General features: G+C 39.0%; 1 protein-coding gene across 2 annotated transcripts in view; it reads left to right on the top strand.

Moving 5' to 3' along the window:
• The first annotated feature begins 6047 nt into the window (after positions 1 to 6047).
• The window catches only part of R3HCC1 (R3H domain and coiled-coil containing 1), a 34922-nt gene continuing 25469 nt past the window's right edge, over positions 6048 to 15500 (top strand). The window contains exon 1 of one of the 2 annotated variants that reach the window (XM_045457139.1): positions 6048 to 6077. In XM_045457139.1, coding sequence (XP_045313095.1) covers positions 6054 to 6077 — 24 coding nt within the window. In that variant the 5' untranslated portion in view covers positions 6048 to 6053. Of the gene's footprint in view, positions 6078 to 7981; positions 8003 to 15500 lie in introns of those variants that run through there. The other variant, XM_045457132.1, reaches the window with a different exon arrangement.

The raw sequence follows: 15500 nt of genomic DNA, 5'->3' as shown, positions 1-15500 counted from the left end.
TTTTTTATGATATGCAGGAGTGTTCTGTTCTTTCTGCAGAGGAGGGCAAGGTCTACAGATGCACAAAGGGAGGTCAATAAAATCATTTGTGTGACCTAAAAAAAATTTTTTTTTTTGCTAAAAAATTACTGGGCTAATCAGAAAACTGAGGCAGCTTCAGATTTGCTGGCCTCTGTGGCCTGGGAAAGTTTGGTCCTTTGCTCCTCAAAGCTAGTGGTCTGCAGATCTCAAAAGAAAGTAAATTTGTTCTGCTATAGATCAAAGGACTTAGGTCAGCAAGTAAGGAGTGTGTTAATTTCAATAAAGTGAATCCTTAAGGCCGGTTGAAGTGGTATTATAAGAACATCACTACAGATCATACAGTTATATTACAGATGTTAGGAAGGTGTTTATTTTGAGAGAGAGAGAGAGAGAGCAGGAGAGGGGGAGGGACAGAGAGAGAGGGAAAGAGAATCCCAAGCAGGCTCTGCACTGACAGTGGGGGGTTGAACTCACAAACTGTGAGATCATGACTTGAGCCAAAGTTAAACACTTAACTGACTAAGCTACCCAGGTGCCCTTGGAATAACTTTACACTTTTAAAAACACAGCTTACCAAACTGACAGAACAAGAAATAGAAAAGCTGAATAGTTTGACATCTATTGAAGAGATTAAATCTCACAAAGAAAACCCCAGGCCAAAAAGCTTCACTGGTAAATTTTTCCAACCATTTAAAGAAGAAATAACAGTTTCGCACAAACTCTTCCTGAGGAATAGAAAAATAGGGAATACTTCCCAACTCACGAGGTCAGCACGAGGTAGTTACAAAAGTCTGACAAGTAGATTACAAATTAAGACTGGAAGCCAAACCAGAAGTAACAGGCAAGTCTTTATTTAGCACAAGTAAGAGTCTACACAGAAAAGGATGCTGGCTCCCTAAAGGTCTATTTTCCCTCCATGAAACAGCAGTGAATAAAGGTTAGCTGAATTAGTGGGGAAGGGAATTGTCTCACTGTCCAGGGAGCCCAGAACAAATCACTCTTGCTTTTTTATGGAGCTGGAAACCAGGGGGAGGGTAGCGAGAAGGGCCAGATGCAGAGGCATCTGAGTAGTCTCAGCTGACCCCCAGCCTCCTGCAGTAGAGGATCATAGGCTAGGAATGTAGACATTGCAGGGTATATGTAAGAGCATGGCCAGTGGAGGGGGCTAGGGAGCTGAGTCCTTGACTGTAACTCCCTCCACACTGCAATGCACAAGCTGTGCATTGAGTCTGTTGGGAAGGCAGCTTCCCCACTCCCACCCCTACCCCATGAGGGCTGCCCAGCAAAGCCTTTATAGTTGTCTGTAGTCAGGCCTGATCACACATACCATTGGCTTGGAGCTAGACTCCTCATAGGGTGTAACATATATGTGGGCATCTTGCTGAAGGGTTGAATGGGGCTAAAATTCAGGTCAAGATCTCCTGCCAAGCTGTGGGCCCTGGCATGGATTTATGTCCACCTGGAGGAAGGAGCACCTTTTCATCACACAAATGTACCATATGGGCTGTTGACAGCCCTGCCCACATTAACAAATTAAAGTATGTCTCACAAAGTCTTCAGTAGATGCAAAGGAGGCATGTGATAAAATTCAACTACCATTTATGATTTAATAAAAGGAATGGACTAGGACAAGAAGGGAATTTTCTTAACCTAGTAAAATGTGTGTCTGTTTCCACATTTCCTCTTCTAAAGACACCAGCATACCGGATTAGGGCCCACCCTACTGATTTTAACATCATCTTTTTAGAAGTCCTATCTCCAAATGCTGTCACATAATTAAAGGTTTTAAGGATTAGGACTTCAACATGGAATTTGGAGAGATAGGAGGTGGGTGTCAGGAGAGACCAGTTTCCAGATGTTGCTGCAGGAAGGCAACCCACAGATTCCCGAAGGCTTGGGGTAAGGTAGAACGGAAAGGGAGGGATAAAGGATGACTGGCTTGGAACGATAGGGTTGATACTGCTCCATTTCCTGAGATGGTGAAACCAGGAGAGGAATAAACTTGAGCTTGAGCCAGTGGAGAGCCCTGAGGCATTCTAACCTTTAGAGATTGACTAGAAGAAATGGAGCCCAGAAGAAAACTGAGTGGCAGCTAGTGGGAAGGAGGAAATAGGAAACCTGTAGTAGCTTGGAAACTGAAAGAGAAGAGTCAGTAAGTTCTGTTGATTCTACCATTTCATGTCTCTCAAACTCTTGCTGATTTCTCCTCTCAACCTGACCCGCACCCTGATTCCACTCTAGTGAGGACCAGCAGAGGGAGCACTCTGTTCCAGGTGCAGGCTTAGGGGGATGCAATTCTACAGATAATATCAAAACAATAAAACCCAGTCTGCTTTTTATTATCACCATGTGCTGGCAATTGTAAACCATGTGGGTAATAAAATGCTTTTCTGAAAAAATGATTTATTGGTCTAAGTTCAAAATAATGCCTGTGGTTATGTAAGCTTCAAATGGAACATTTTTATTACTATCTTTTAGCAAACCTGGGAAGCTAATTTAGGGAATTCACAATGATACAGTGGGCTGTCACATTCGTTTTGAAAGTAAGTTCTTTATTTATTTTTTTGTTATTTTTTTTAATGTTTATTTATTTTCGAGAGAGAAAGAGAGAGCAAGCAAGGGAGGGGCAGAGAGAGAGAGGGAGACACAGAATCCGAAGCAGGCTCCAGGCTCTGAGCTGTTGATCATGACCTGAGCCAAGGTCAGAAGCTTAACAGACTGAGCCACCCAGGTGCCAAAAGTAAGTTCTTAATAGTTTGGATTTAAAGCTCATTTTAGATGCAGTTCGTGTCTTCAACCATTAAAATAATACATACTCCTATGTTTAAAAAATTTTTTTTTAATGTTTATTTTTGAGAGAGAGAGACAGAATGCAAGTGGAGGAGGGGCAGAGAGAGAGGGAAACACAGAACCCGAAGCAGGTTCCAGGCTCTGAGCTGTCAGCACAGAAGACGATGTGGGGCTTGAACTCGTCAACTGTGATGAGATCATGACCTGAGCCAAAGTCAGACGCTCAACTGACTGAGCCATCCAGGCGCCCCATACTCCTGTGTTTAAACAGTAGATTCAAAATCTACGACGATAGTAGAGCAATTGTAAATACAAAAGGTGGAGTGCCTAGGTGGCTCCGTTTGGTTAAGCGTCCAACTCTTGATTTCAGCTGAGGTCATGATCTTGCAGTTCTTGGGATAGAGCCCTGCGTCAAGCTCTTCATTGATAGGGTGGAGCCTGCTTGGGATTCTCTCTTTCCCTCTCTCTCTCTGCCCCTCCCCCCTCAAAATAAATAAAAAACTTTAAAAATACAAAAGAAACAGCATGAGTTATAGTAATTGTGTCATTTTAATTATGAGTTTTACTGGTGTTTAAAATTTAAAACAGTGAAAGAATACAAAACATTTGGTATATTTTTGTTTGGTAAGTTAGCAAATTTTAGTTCATGCATGAAATATTTTGCCGAATTTGAGTATCTTTAAGTTAAAATTTATTTTTTTTAATGTTAATTGTTGCTAAAGAATGAATCAAGACAATAGTGATTATTACAGATTACTATGTGATTGTTAGCAAAACTAGTTTTGTTGTTTAGAGGAGGAAGATGTTTAAAAATAATCCACTCCCCAGATATCCAATATGCTAGTTATGAGACCAAAATATTTAATATTTCACCTTTGAATATACATATATAAGGACAAAGCTTGCTACCTCCTGGGATGCTTTCTATCCTTGCAGTTGGAGAACTGGGTGAGGAAAAATACAATCCTTTTTTCTGGCCAGTGTGAAGGGACGATGAGGAAAATATCACATGAAATGTGGCAGTCTTCATATTAAATTAGCTGATGACTCCATCTGTATTTTCACAGAAATGGCTCAAATGGATTTTATTTTACTGAGTTTCTTTGAATATTTTTTTTTCCTTTTTCAAAGCTGTAAAAAGTAGTGATTTCCCAATTACTCTTCCTTGAGCCTATAAAGGGGTATTAGGGAGTGAATGCAGGGTTGGGTTCCGGGCCTCCCAGGCCCCAACAGGACACATTTACACATTAGAGTCCAGATGTTATGGGCTAAATTGTGTTCACTCAAAATTCATATGTTGAAGGCCTAATCATCAGTACCTCAGAATGTGACTGTATTTGGAGATAGGGCCTTTAAGGAAGTGATTTAAGTGATTTAAGGCTGTTAGGGTGGACCCTAATCCAATATGGCTGATGTCCTTACAAAATGAGAAAATCTGGACATACAAAGAAACACCAGGGGGCCCACATGTACAGAGGGACAACCATGTGAAGAAGCAGGGATCTCAGAGGAAACCCGCCCAGCCAGCACCTTGATCTTGGATTTCCAGCCTCTGGAACTGTGGGGAACAAAAAGTTCTTTGCCGAAGCCACCCATCTGAAGTATTTTCTGATGGCAGGCTGAGCAAACTAATATATCAGGTGGCATTTGTTTGGACTGAGGATTCCACAGAAGGTTAGTCTTGGGAAATTACTAGAATAAGGGACAGATCACAAACTTTGAGACCACTCTTCTGGATTTGAGTCCCGGCTTTGCTGTTCAGTAGCAGATCGTTGGTGGGCCATTTACTGAATGCTGGGGGCCCAATTTCATGTCTGTAAAGTGGGGGGTGGAAACCACTACTCAGGATTTCAGTGGAGATGATGTGGGGTAATGTATGGAAAGTGCCAGGCCAACAGCAGGAGCCTAATAAATGAGGATGCTGAGCCAAAGCATTCTCCACTGCCTTAGCTCATATTAATTAGATCCTGTTCAAGGGGACTACACTGGGGACGGCTGGAAGTCTGTGAATTTTGCAACTAAGGGAGGGTGGTTTTAAAAATATATGTTGAGTGAAGTTTTAAAACTTTTGCTAAATTTGCATGTAGTATTACTTTGAATGATTTGGGAAGATTAAAAAAAATAAGTGTCTCTTCTCTGCTTATAAAAATAGCATATGTTTCTACATATGAAATACACATGTCTGTAGATATATTTTAAGAAAATTTGCGTGAAAGATGCAGGATTCTAAAGAAGAAAACAACTTATAATAAAACCAGTCAGGGACAATCACTGCCCACATTTTAGTATGTTTTCTTTCAGTATTTTTTTTTTGTTGTTGTCTTTTTTAAAATCAAGAACATCAATTTTGTGCCATGCTTTTTCACTGAACTTTTGAACACGGGCACTTCCTATGCTGTTATGAAGTCTTTTTTTTTTTTTTTCTTAAATGTTTATTTATTTATTTTGAGAGAGCATGAACAGGGTAGGGGCAGAAGGAGAAGGGGGGAAAGAATCCCTAGCAGACTCCGCACCGTTAGTACAAAGCCCTACGTGGGGCTCGAACTCATGAACCATGATATCGTGACCTGAGCCGAAACCAAAATTCGGATGCCCAAACGACTGAGCCCCCCAGGCACCCCTGTTACAAAGTCATTTTTTTTAAAGTTTATTTATTTACTTATTTTATGAGCAAGAGTGTGCATACACAGAGCAGGGGAGGGGCAGAGAGAGGGAAAAAGAGAGAATCCCAAGCAGGCTCCACACTGTCAGCACAGAGCTGGACCTGGGTCTCAAACCCACAAACTGCAAGATCATGACCTGAGCTGAAATCGGGAATCAGATGCTTAACTGACTGAGCCACCCAGCCGCCCACCCCCCATCCCCAGCCTTTACAAAGTCTTAATATTATGTCTCCCTCCTGTCCTCTAGGTCCTGCAGTGCAAAAGGATCTGATGTGAGGTGGCACTTGAACTAGGGAAAACAGATTTGGGTTTGGGTGAGTGTGCAAACACATGCAGTCAAACCCTGGTAAGGAGTCCCTGGCAGGAGCCTAGAGGCTGAGATGAGGCCAGGCCTTAGCCCCACAGCCCACCAGTGAGACCTGCCTCCCACCCCCCATTCCCCATCTGGGTTCCTGTTACTCTGGCCCTTTAAGAAGGGAGCTGGAATTCTGGCAAGCCTGAGGTGGTCTCCTGGGACCTGAGGGACAACAAATAGCTTCAGAGAGATTGGGGCTGGGGTGGGGACCCTCCACACCAGTGATGGCACACATGGAGGCCAATCAGGTAGCACAGGGACTAGGGGTGGATTTCTCATTCCTTTCTTCCTCTGGCCTCTTTTCCCCAGCTTCCCCCCCTCCCCCCACCTTTCGTTGCCCCTCTGCTAGAATTCCCACTGCCTCTGCTCCAGACGGGTTTCATTTCTGGGGACAGTTCTCGCTTATTAAGAATTTCTTCATGGATCCTGGATTTTTCGGTAAATAAATACATATTCTGCAAACAATGATAATTGGATCCCACCAAATTTCCAGCCTTTCCACTTTTCTTTCTTTCTTTCCTTGAATGGCTTTTGCTAGTACCTCTGGAAAAAATGGTCAAAAAAGACACTGGTGAATATCACTGTCATGCTCTGAAATGAATGTGGTATCTCTAGTGTTTCCCCATTAAGTTCCATGTGGTATTTTGACTATTTCACTGAAGTCCCTGAGTGAATATAGAGTTGTCCTTGGTGTGAGTTTGGTAAAGCATATAGAATGATATTTTGCTCTTTGAATCAGTTTCAATGTTTATAATATAATTGAATCTATCCCATTTGTGGTTTTGCTACAAAAGCTTTGTTCCAATGTTATTTCCATCACCTCTTTCTTTCCCTATTTTTAAAGTACTCCCCCTTGTATTATATTTTGCTATACAGAGTTTTCTTTATTAACTAATGTCCCCAGCCTTTGCCAGTTACTTGGAAAAAATTGTACTTATTGACTTTGTCAGTTATACACCCTTCCTCCTTCCTCCACACTTTAAAATGCATTTTGGGATTCCTGTCTTAATCTGTGGTGATTAAAAATGCTTTTTTTTTTTTTTTTTTTTTTTTTACATTCTGTAGCCTTCCTTTCAAGAATTATAATATTTGCATACCATTTTCTTGCTGTGATTATTTCATTCAATTGAGTGTTTAAGCAAATTAAATGTTCAATCATGAAGCCTTTTCTCTCATGACATCGCAGTTTGTGAGTCACTTATTTTTGTTCATCTCTTGGTTGTCTGGATTACGTCTTTTAGTAGCTTCCCAGGAAGGGAAAAGCATAACTTAGAACCATCTAGTAAGTTGTAAGTTGTAAAACTAACTCACAAGTACACCATGGACAGTAATGAGATTCTTATCAGTGAACAAAGACAAAAAAGAAAAAGAAAGAAAGAAAAGACAACAACAAAAAGGATTTATATAAGAAAAAGGGAAGAGGGGAAGGGGGAAAAAGGGTGCTAGTCTAGAAAGAATTTTGTTTTTCTAATTAAGGTGATTAGCTGGCAGCTATCCAAGAGACCAGTAGGGCAATCTATTCTGGAATAAATTGACTAGGTCTTCAGAGAAAACAATTTTAGTTATTTGTGGATTTTCCAAAAGTCTTGAGACTTAATCTCTACAGGACACATGACAGACTGTCTATAAACACTGTCTGCCTATGTCTCCACCTTAGACAGGCCAGGACCACTCCATTTCCCTCAGCAGAATTTCTGGGAGAGATAGACCTACAAAGTCATTGCAAGTTTGAAAACATCTCAGGTTGCCATCATGGTTTTTAGAATTTTCTGGTCTTAACATTTGCCCTTTAAACTTTCACAGATATTATTCCATTTTCTTCTGGCATATGAGTTGCTAGGGAGGTCTGCAGCTACCTGATTTTTTTTCCTTTGTGTTCTACCTAAATCATGATATTTGTCTTTTTTTTATGTCCAGAGAAAATGATTTTATCATGATCTGTATTAGCCATTTGTCTGTCTTCCTATCTATCTATCTATCTATCTATCTATCTATCTATCTACCTATCTATCACCTATTTATTTCTGGAACACAGTAAGTCACTTAATCTACAGTTTCATGTTTTCCTTTGTTTAAACAAAATATTGTTGCAATTTAAATTTTTGTTCCAATAATTTTGTTTTCTTCCTCAGGTGTCCTAATTATCTATATGTTGGATCTACATACAATGTATGTAAGCCTCTGTATTCATATTTTCCCTAACTGCTTTAATCTTTTCTGTTTTTGCTTTGAATTTCATGTAGTTTTATGTAGTTTTTCTTGAGAGTGGCTTTTTATTCACAAAATATTTATTATAGCTATTTAGCTTTTAAGTTATATTAGTTTATAAAAGTAACACATGTAAATACCTAGTTTTTATTGTTTTAAATTTCAATTTATAAATATTATAATTTTATTTATATATGTACTATATTTTACAGAAAATGAGAGCAACTTTGGTAAACTTGAAATGACTGACAAATTTCCCTTAAACATTTGGTCCTGGTTTTACTCGTATTTATGAAGTTATTATATTTAATCAGCATGTATAAATTTGATATATATGGCTTTTCTTTTTTATTAATTGCAAATTTTTATTGTGCAAGTGTAGAGTTTCATGCATTTGTAAGACATAATAAAAAGAAATCTCGTGTACTCTTTACCCAGTTTCCCCCAGTGGTAACATCTTGCAAGCTATAGCACAATATCAAAACCAGAAGTAGACATTCATACAATCCTCCAATCTTACTCAGATTTTCTCAGTTCTGCTTATACTCATTTGCATTTGTGTGCATGTCTATTTCATTCTACATAACCTTATTACACGTGTAGGTTCCTGTATCCACCACCACAGTCAAGATACAGAACACAAGGATTCTTCCTGTAGCTTTTTTGGTTATACCCACTTCCTCTCCCCTCCATCAATCTTCCCCTACCATACCTCCTGTTTCTAACCCTTTCAACCACTAATCTATTCTCCATCTAAAAAAATTGGTCTTTCCAAAATGGTTATATAAATAGAATACACTGAATGACTTTTTAGGATTGGGTTTTTTCACTAAATTGTTACATGTATGTGTATAAAGTTGTTTGTTATATTTCTTTATACTTTTGATGTCTATAGGGTCTGTAGTGATATTTCCTGTTTCATTCCTGATGTTGGTAAATTGTGTGTTCTGTTTTTCATGTCATTTTATTGACCTTTTCAAAGAACCAGCTCTTTGGGTTATTGATTTTCTCTATTGTTTTCCTGTTTTCAATTTCATTAATTTCTACTCTTGTTTTATATTTTCTTCCTTTCTACTTTTTCTTTTTTTAAGATTTTCTTCTTTTATTTTCTACTTTACTTTTCTTTTTTACATGTTTGTTTATTTTTGAGAGAGAGAGAGAGAGTGCAAGTGGGGAGGAGCAGAGAGAGAGGGAGACAGAGGATCCAAAGCAGGAGTAAACTCAATGTGGGGCTCAAACTCACGAACTGTGAGATGATGACCTGGGCCGAAGTTGGATGCTCAAATGACAGAGCCACCCTGGTGCCCCTAAGATTTTATTTTTAAGTAATCTCTACACCCAGCATGGGCTCGAATTTACAACCCTGAGACCAAGAGTAACATGCTCTACCAATTGAGCCAGCCAGGTGCCCCACTTTTCTACTTTCTTTGGGTTTATTTTGCTCTTCTTTATCTTTTAACTCGAGAGTGTTCCTTTTTTCTTAATGTATGAATGTAGCACTATCAATTTCCTTCATAGCACTGCTTACCTGTGTTCTACAAATTTTGATATATTCTTTTCATTTTTATTCCATTCAGTGTATTTTTAAATTCCCCTAGGATTTCCTTTTTGACCCTTGGATTATTTAGAAGCATGTTGTTTAGTTTCCAAATAGTTTGAGATTTTCCTGCTATGTTTTTGTTATTTATTTCTACTTTGATTTCATTGTGGTCAGAGAACATATGATGTAAATTATTTTAAATAATTTAAGGTTTGTTGTTGAAGTTTGTTTTATGGTCTAGGATATGGTCTATTTTGGACAATTTTCCATGGATACTTAAAACAGAGGTGTATTCTGCTGTTGTTGGGTAGAGTGTTCTACACATGTTGATTAGATCATGTTTTATTTGTTTTCTTTTCTTTCATTTATTTCTTTTTTTAAGTAGGCTCTGTGCCTAACATGGGGTTTGAACTCACAACCCTGGAATCAAGAGTCACATGATCTACCAACTGAGCCAGACAGGCACCCCACATGTTGATTAGATCATGTTGATTAATGGTATTGTTGACTTATTCTACATTTTTGCTGTTTTTCTGTCTAGTTATTCTATCAGTTGTTGAAAGAGAGATGTCAAAATCTCTAATTGTGGGCTTTGTCATTTCTCCTTTCAGTTCTATGAGTTTTTGCTTTACATATTTTGCAGATTTTTTGTTTTGGACTTACACATACAAGATTGCTATGTCTTCTTGGTAAATTGACCCTTTTATCATTATATAATGTCCCTCTCTGCCTCAAGTAATTTTCTTTGCTCTGAACTCTATCTTATCTGAAATTAATATAGCCACAGCTGCTTTTCTTTGATTAATGTTTGCATTATAGATCTTTTTCCATCCTTTTACTTTCAACCTGCCTATATTTTTATATTTGAAGTAAGCTTCTTGCAGACGGCATATAGTTGAATCATGGTTTTAAATTGACTTTGACAATCTGTCTTTTAATTGGTGTGTTTAGAACATTTACATTTAGTATAATTAGTGATATTTTAGGGTCTAGATCTGCTATTTTATTGTTTGTTTTCTGTTTGTTTTCTTTGTTTTATACTTCTGTTTTCTTTTTCCTGTATTTCTGTAGGTTACTTGAACATATTTTAGAATTCCATTTTGATTTATCTATAGTATGTTTTTAACCTATAGTATTTTTAAATGTCTCTCTATAGCTTTTTTAATGGTTGCTTTGGTATCACATAACTTACTATAGTCTTCTGGTGTTCTCAGTTTACCAATTTGAGTAAAGTATAGACACCTTACCTCCATTTTTCTTCTTTTAACCTCCTCCATTTATAATAAATTGTTTTAAATATTTCCTCTATGTACATTTAGATCCACTAGTTGGTTATAATTTTTGTTTTAACCGTCAAGCACAATTTAGAAGATTCAAGAAGAGAAGGCAAGTCTGTTGTATTACTTTTATTTTTGCTTACTCTATTCTTTTTTCCTTCTAATGTTCTAAGATTCTTTCTTTTATTGTTTCCTTTCTATTTAGAGAACTTTTTTAAAGCTGTTCTTTTAGGCTAGGTCTCCTGGCAACAAGTTATCTTACTCTTCCTTTACCTGAGATTGTCTTGATTTCTTCTTCAAATTTGCTATATCTTCTTGGTAAATTGACCCTTTCCACATTTCCCAGTGGATTTCTTCCCAAGTTTCAGAAGTTTTCAGCCATTGTTTTAACCACTTTTCCCACCTCACTTTATTTCTCTTCTCTTTCTAGGACTCTAATAAAATGAATATAAAATTGTTTTGTTAAAGTCTCACAGATCACTTTGTCTCTGTTCATTTTTGTTTTCAGTCTGTTTACTCTCTATTGTTCAGATTGGGTAGTTTCTAGTTTTATTTTCTAGTTCATAGGTTCTTTCCTTTTCTTATTCCATTCTGCTACTGAGCATTTTATTTTGGTTATTGCATTTTTCAATTCTAAAATTTCCTTTTGGTTCTTCTTTACATGTTCTGTGCCTTAGCTGAGACTATTTTTTTTTTCCCCATTTATTTCAAGCGTGTTCATAATTGCTTGTTGAAGCATTTCTATCATGGCTACTTTAAAATCTTTGTCAGATAATGTAACATTTCTGGCATCTCAGTGTTTGTATCAATTGACTGCCTTTTCTCATTGAGTATGAGATCTTCCTAGTATTTGGTATAAGTATTTCTGATTGAATTCTGGACATCTTGGGTGTTATGTTGTAAGATTCTGGGTCTTAATTACATCTCTGTTTTAGCTGTCTTTTCCTGACACCACTCCAGCAGGGGGATGGGGGGCACTGCCTCTTACTGCCAGGTGGGGGTTAAAATCCAGGTTCCCCACTCACCCTCCTTCACACCTGAGGTGGGGGCCCCTCATTATTGCTGGGTGGGGGGTGGGAGTTCTGGATTCCCAGGAAGCCTCCAGGGATACTTTCCTGTCTGGGAGAGGTAGAAGTGATGAAGTTTTGAGGTGATTGGGTATTCACAGGTTCCAGAGCCAATGGCCAAGAAAGAATTCTTGAAGACGTCTTTGGTGCAAAAAGGTGATTTTATTAAAGCATGGGGACAGGATCCTCAGGTAGCAAGAGCTGCACTGGGGTTGTGAAGAGTGACTGGTTATATATATACTATGAAGTTGAGGAGGTAAAGGCAAAAGAAAGGCCTCCAGAGTGACTTTGATATGCTAAAGACTCCAAAGATAACTGAGGCCTTGCTATTGTCAAGCTAAGGTTGTTTTCCCCTCTAATAAGGCATTAACATTAAGATAGTAGGGAGTTCCTGGAGAAATTTTTCACTCTGCCTGCCTCAAGTGTCTGTCAATGGTCTGCAGGTTATAAGGAGATTTACTTTTACCTGCCATTTCCTTCTTGTCTTTTTTCCCCATATCACTATGGAAGGGTGATGCTGGGGCTCCAGGGAACTAAGTCTATAGGTTTCTGGAGATTAGGCTATTGATAGGATTGCCTTTTTCTTGTAATTTACTAAGATATTTATAAACTGATAGAGACCCATGTCCTATATGACTGTGATCTCTATCAGTAGGCCATTTGTTTTCTTACTTTTCCTTTGTCCTTGGGCAGCCAGGAGTGCCTGAGGAATATCACACGAATCCAACCTGTGGGGGTTTGTGCTAGCTTGTATTTTGCCCTCAGTCTGCCTCAAGCTCCCTCATCAGAAGTGCCTTGCTGCTCCCTACATGGCTTCCACTGACACAGTGGGGGTGGGGTGGCCTCTTGATTTCTGCATCCTGACGAAAGTCCTACTGTCCGCGAGGCCTCCTATGATAGCATGCCAGTGAGGAGGGTGAGGAGGAAGGTGACTTTTTACTGCTGGGTAGGGGTGGAAGTTAGGCTCTCTAGTGGTCTCTACTGATACGACAAAGCTGTCGGGGCTCATCACCACCTGGAAGGCACGAAAGTCCCAATTCTCTACTGAGCCTTCTCTGACATTATCTTGGTGGGAAGGTTGTGGCACTTTATTACAAGACAGTGAAAGTGACAATTTAAGTTACTATTTGGCTTTTGCTGGTTTGAGTGAAGAGAGTGTTTGGCTGGGGTAGAACACTTATTGTCTCAAAGTATTCTTTCTTGCTAGCTCGCCCCTTTAAGTAGATAGGAAAAAAAAGGCTTTTGTCTGGTTTTTGTTTTGTATTGTTTTGTTTGTGTCTTTTGATGTTCCTGGGTTGCTGGCTTCTTTAAGCTCCGGGTCTGAGAATGTGAGGCATAAAATAAAACAAAAACAAAAACAAAAACCAGGAAATGTACCACTTTGTTTTTCCTTGAATCCTGAAGTCCCTCGCTGGTCTGCTTTCTTCTCTCTACCTTTTAGTCTCCTTATACTTGTTTTATATATAGTGTTCAGGGTTTTTAGTTGTATTTAGTGGAAGGAATAGGGAAAAGTATGTTTATATTCCATAATTCCTAACTTAAAAAAAAAAGTTTATTTGTTTTGAGAGAGAGAGAGAGAGAGAGAGAAAGTGGGGGAGGGACAGAGAGAGAAGGAGAGAGAGAATCCTAAGCAGGCTCTAGGCTGTCAGCACAGAGCCCCACAGGGGCTCTAACTCATAAACCATGAGATCATGATCTGAGCCAAAATCAAAAGTCAGATGCTTAACCAACTGAGTCACCTAGATGCCCCTCCATAAGTCCCAACTTTTTTTTAAGCATATCAAATGAATGACCTTGTGGGGTATAAAGCAAAATGTTTCTCTGTGTTGTAAACAACTCTTGATCTTAAAGTATTGCAAATCCAGCTGTCTTTAATATTATGATACTGTTTACCAACATAGTCAAATACTCTTACTGATGTGATGTGGGCCAGGAGGGAACTGTCAAGAAAGAATTCTTGAGACGTTTTCAGTGTAAAAAGATGTTTTTATTAAAGCATGGCGTCAGGACCTGTGGGCAGGAAGAGCTGTACTGGGATTGTAAGGAGCTATTGATTATAAATTTTTAAGTTGGTGGTAGTGGGGATAAAGACAAAGGAAGTTTCCAAAAGCATTTTCACATGCCAAAGAAGGCTTACAGGATCCTGGAGGCCCAGCTATTGTCCAGCTAAAGTTGCTTTTTGCGTCTAGCAAAGCATTAACATTAAGGCAGTTGTGAGTTCTTTGAGGAAGTCCTCTCTGCCAGTCTCAAGTATTTGTCAATGGGCTGCATGTTTTAGGGAAGTTTAATTTTATCTACATTTCTTTTGCCTTTGTTCTCCTCATCTTTACAGCTACCCATTTAAAATTGTAAGTCTAACAGACACCAGATGTTTTCACTCATATGTGGATCTTGAGAAACTTAACAGAAGATCATGGGGGAGGGGAAGGGGAAAAAATTTACAGAGAGGGAGGAGGTAGACCATGAGACTCTTAAGGACTGAGAACAAACTAAGGGTAGATGGGGGGTGGGGGGAGAGGGGAAAGCAGGTGATGGGCAGGGAGGAGGGCACTTGTTGGGATGAGCACTTGGTGTTGTATGGAAACCAATTTGACAATAAATTATATTAAACAAAATAAAATTGTAAGTCTGAGATCCATTTCACTTTTTAAATTGGAATCACCACCTAATGTGTTAGATTCTCTAATATGCCAAACGATGCAAACATTACAAGGACTTTTGATAACAATAATAAACTTGATATTCTTTTTTTAAGTTTATTTATTTATTTTGAGAGAGAGAGAGAGAGAGAGAGAGAGTAAGCAGGGGAGGGGCAGAGAGAGAGGGAGAATCTCAAGCAAGCTCCATTCTTCCAGCAAAGAGCCTGATGTGGGGCTCGAACCCACAAACCATGAGATCATGGCCTGTGCCGAAACCAAGAGTCGATGCTTAACCGACTAAGCCACCCAGGTGCCCCATAAACTTGATATTCTTACATTTAAATTTAAGCACAAAGAGAACACTATGGCAGCAAGGGACTCCAGGTCCATCTTTTCAGAGGGGACTGTTTGTAACCCCGTGTCCCCCTGCATTCAATTCTTTCATAATCTGTCAGTCATACCTCTTGTTTGGGTAAAATTCTATAGCACGTATTAGCATGTTTCTCCAACTGATCAGATTCATCTAATTTAGTTACTTCCTGATTTTTGCATCTGGCCACTGGCCATCGGGACAATTTTAATGACATTCTAGAGATGGAGAATCTTAATCCTGTGGTGTTGAGGAGCATGCGTGTGGCAGTCAGGCTAGATCTAGGTTTGAGTGAGTTCCAACTCTGCACTTAGTAGTTGGGTGTCCTTGGCTAAACCTCGGCTTATTTTTCTACAATAGGGTAACAATCTCCATCTGAAAGGGCTGCTGTAAGGATTTAACGAGCACAGTTTTTATGCACTCGTTACACAGTAAATAGTAATCTTCTTTTCCACAAGCATTTACTCAACATCACTGCTTAGTTGGCTCTAGTTTTTGCCGCTCCTGTAATGAACATGATTGCCTCGTTCACATCTTTCCGTGGCTCTGACAGTTCTCTTTTATCTCAGC

The sequence above is a fragment of the Leopardus geoffroyi genome, chromosome B1, assembly GCF_018350155.1.
Source record: "Leopardus geoffroyi isolate Oge1 chromosome B1, O.geoffroyi_Oge1_pat1.0, whole genome shotgun sequence".
NCBI classification, from domain to species: domain Eukaryota; kingdom Metazoa; phylum Chordata; class Mammalia; order Carnivora; family Felidae; genus Leopardus; species Leopardus geoffroyi.
This window is presented reverse-complemented; position numbering and strand designations above follow the sequence as displayed.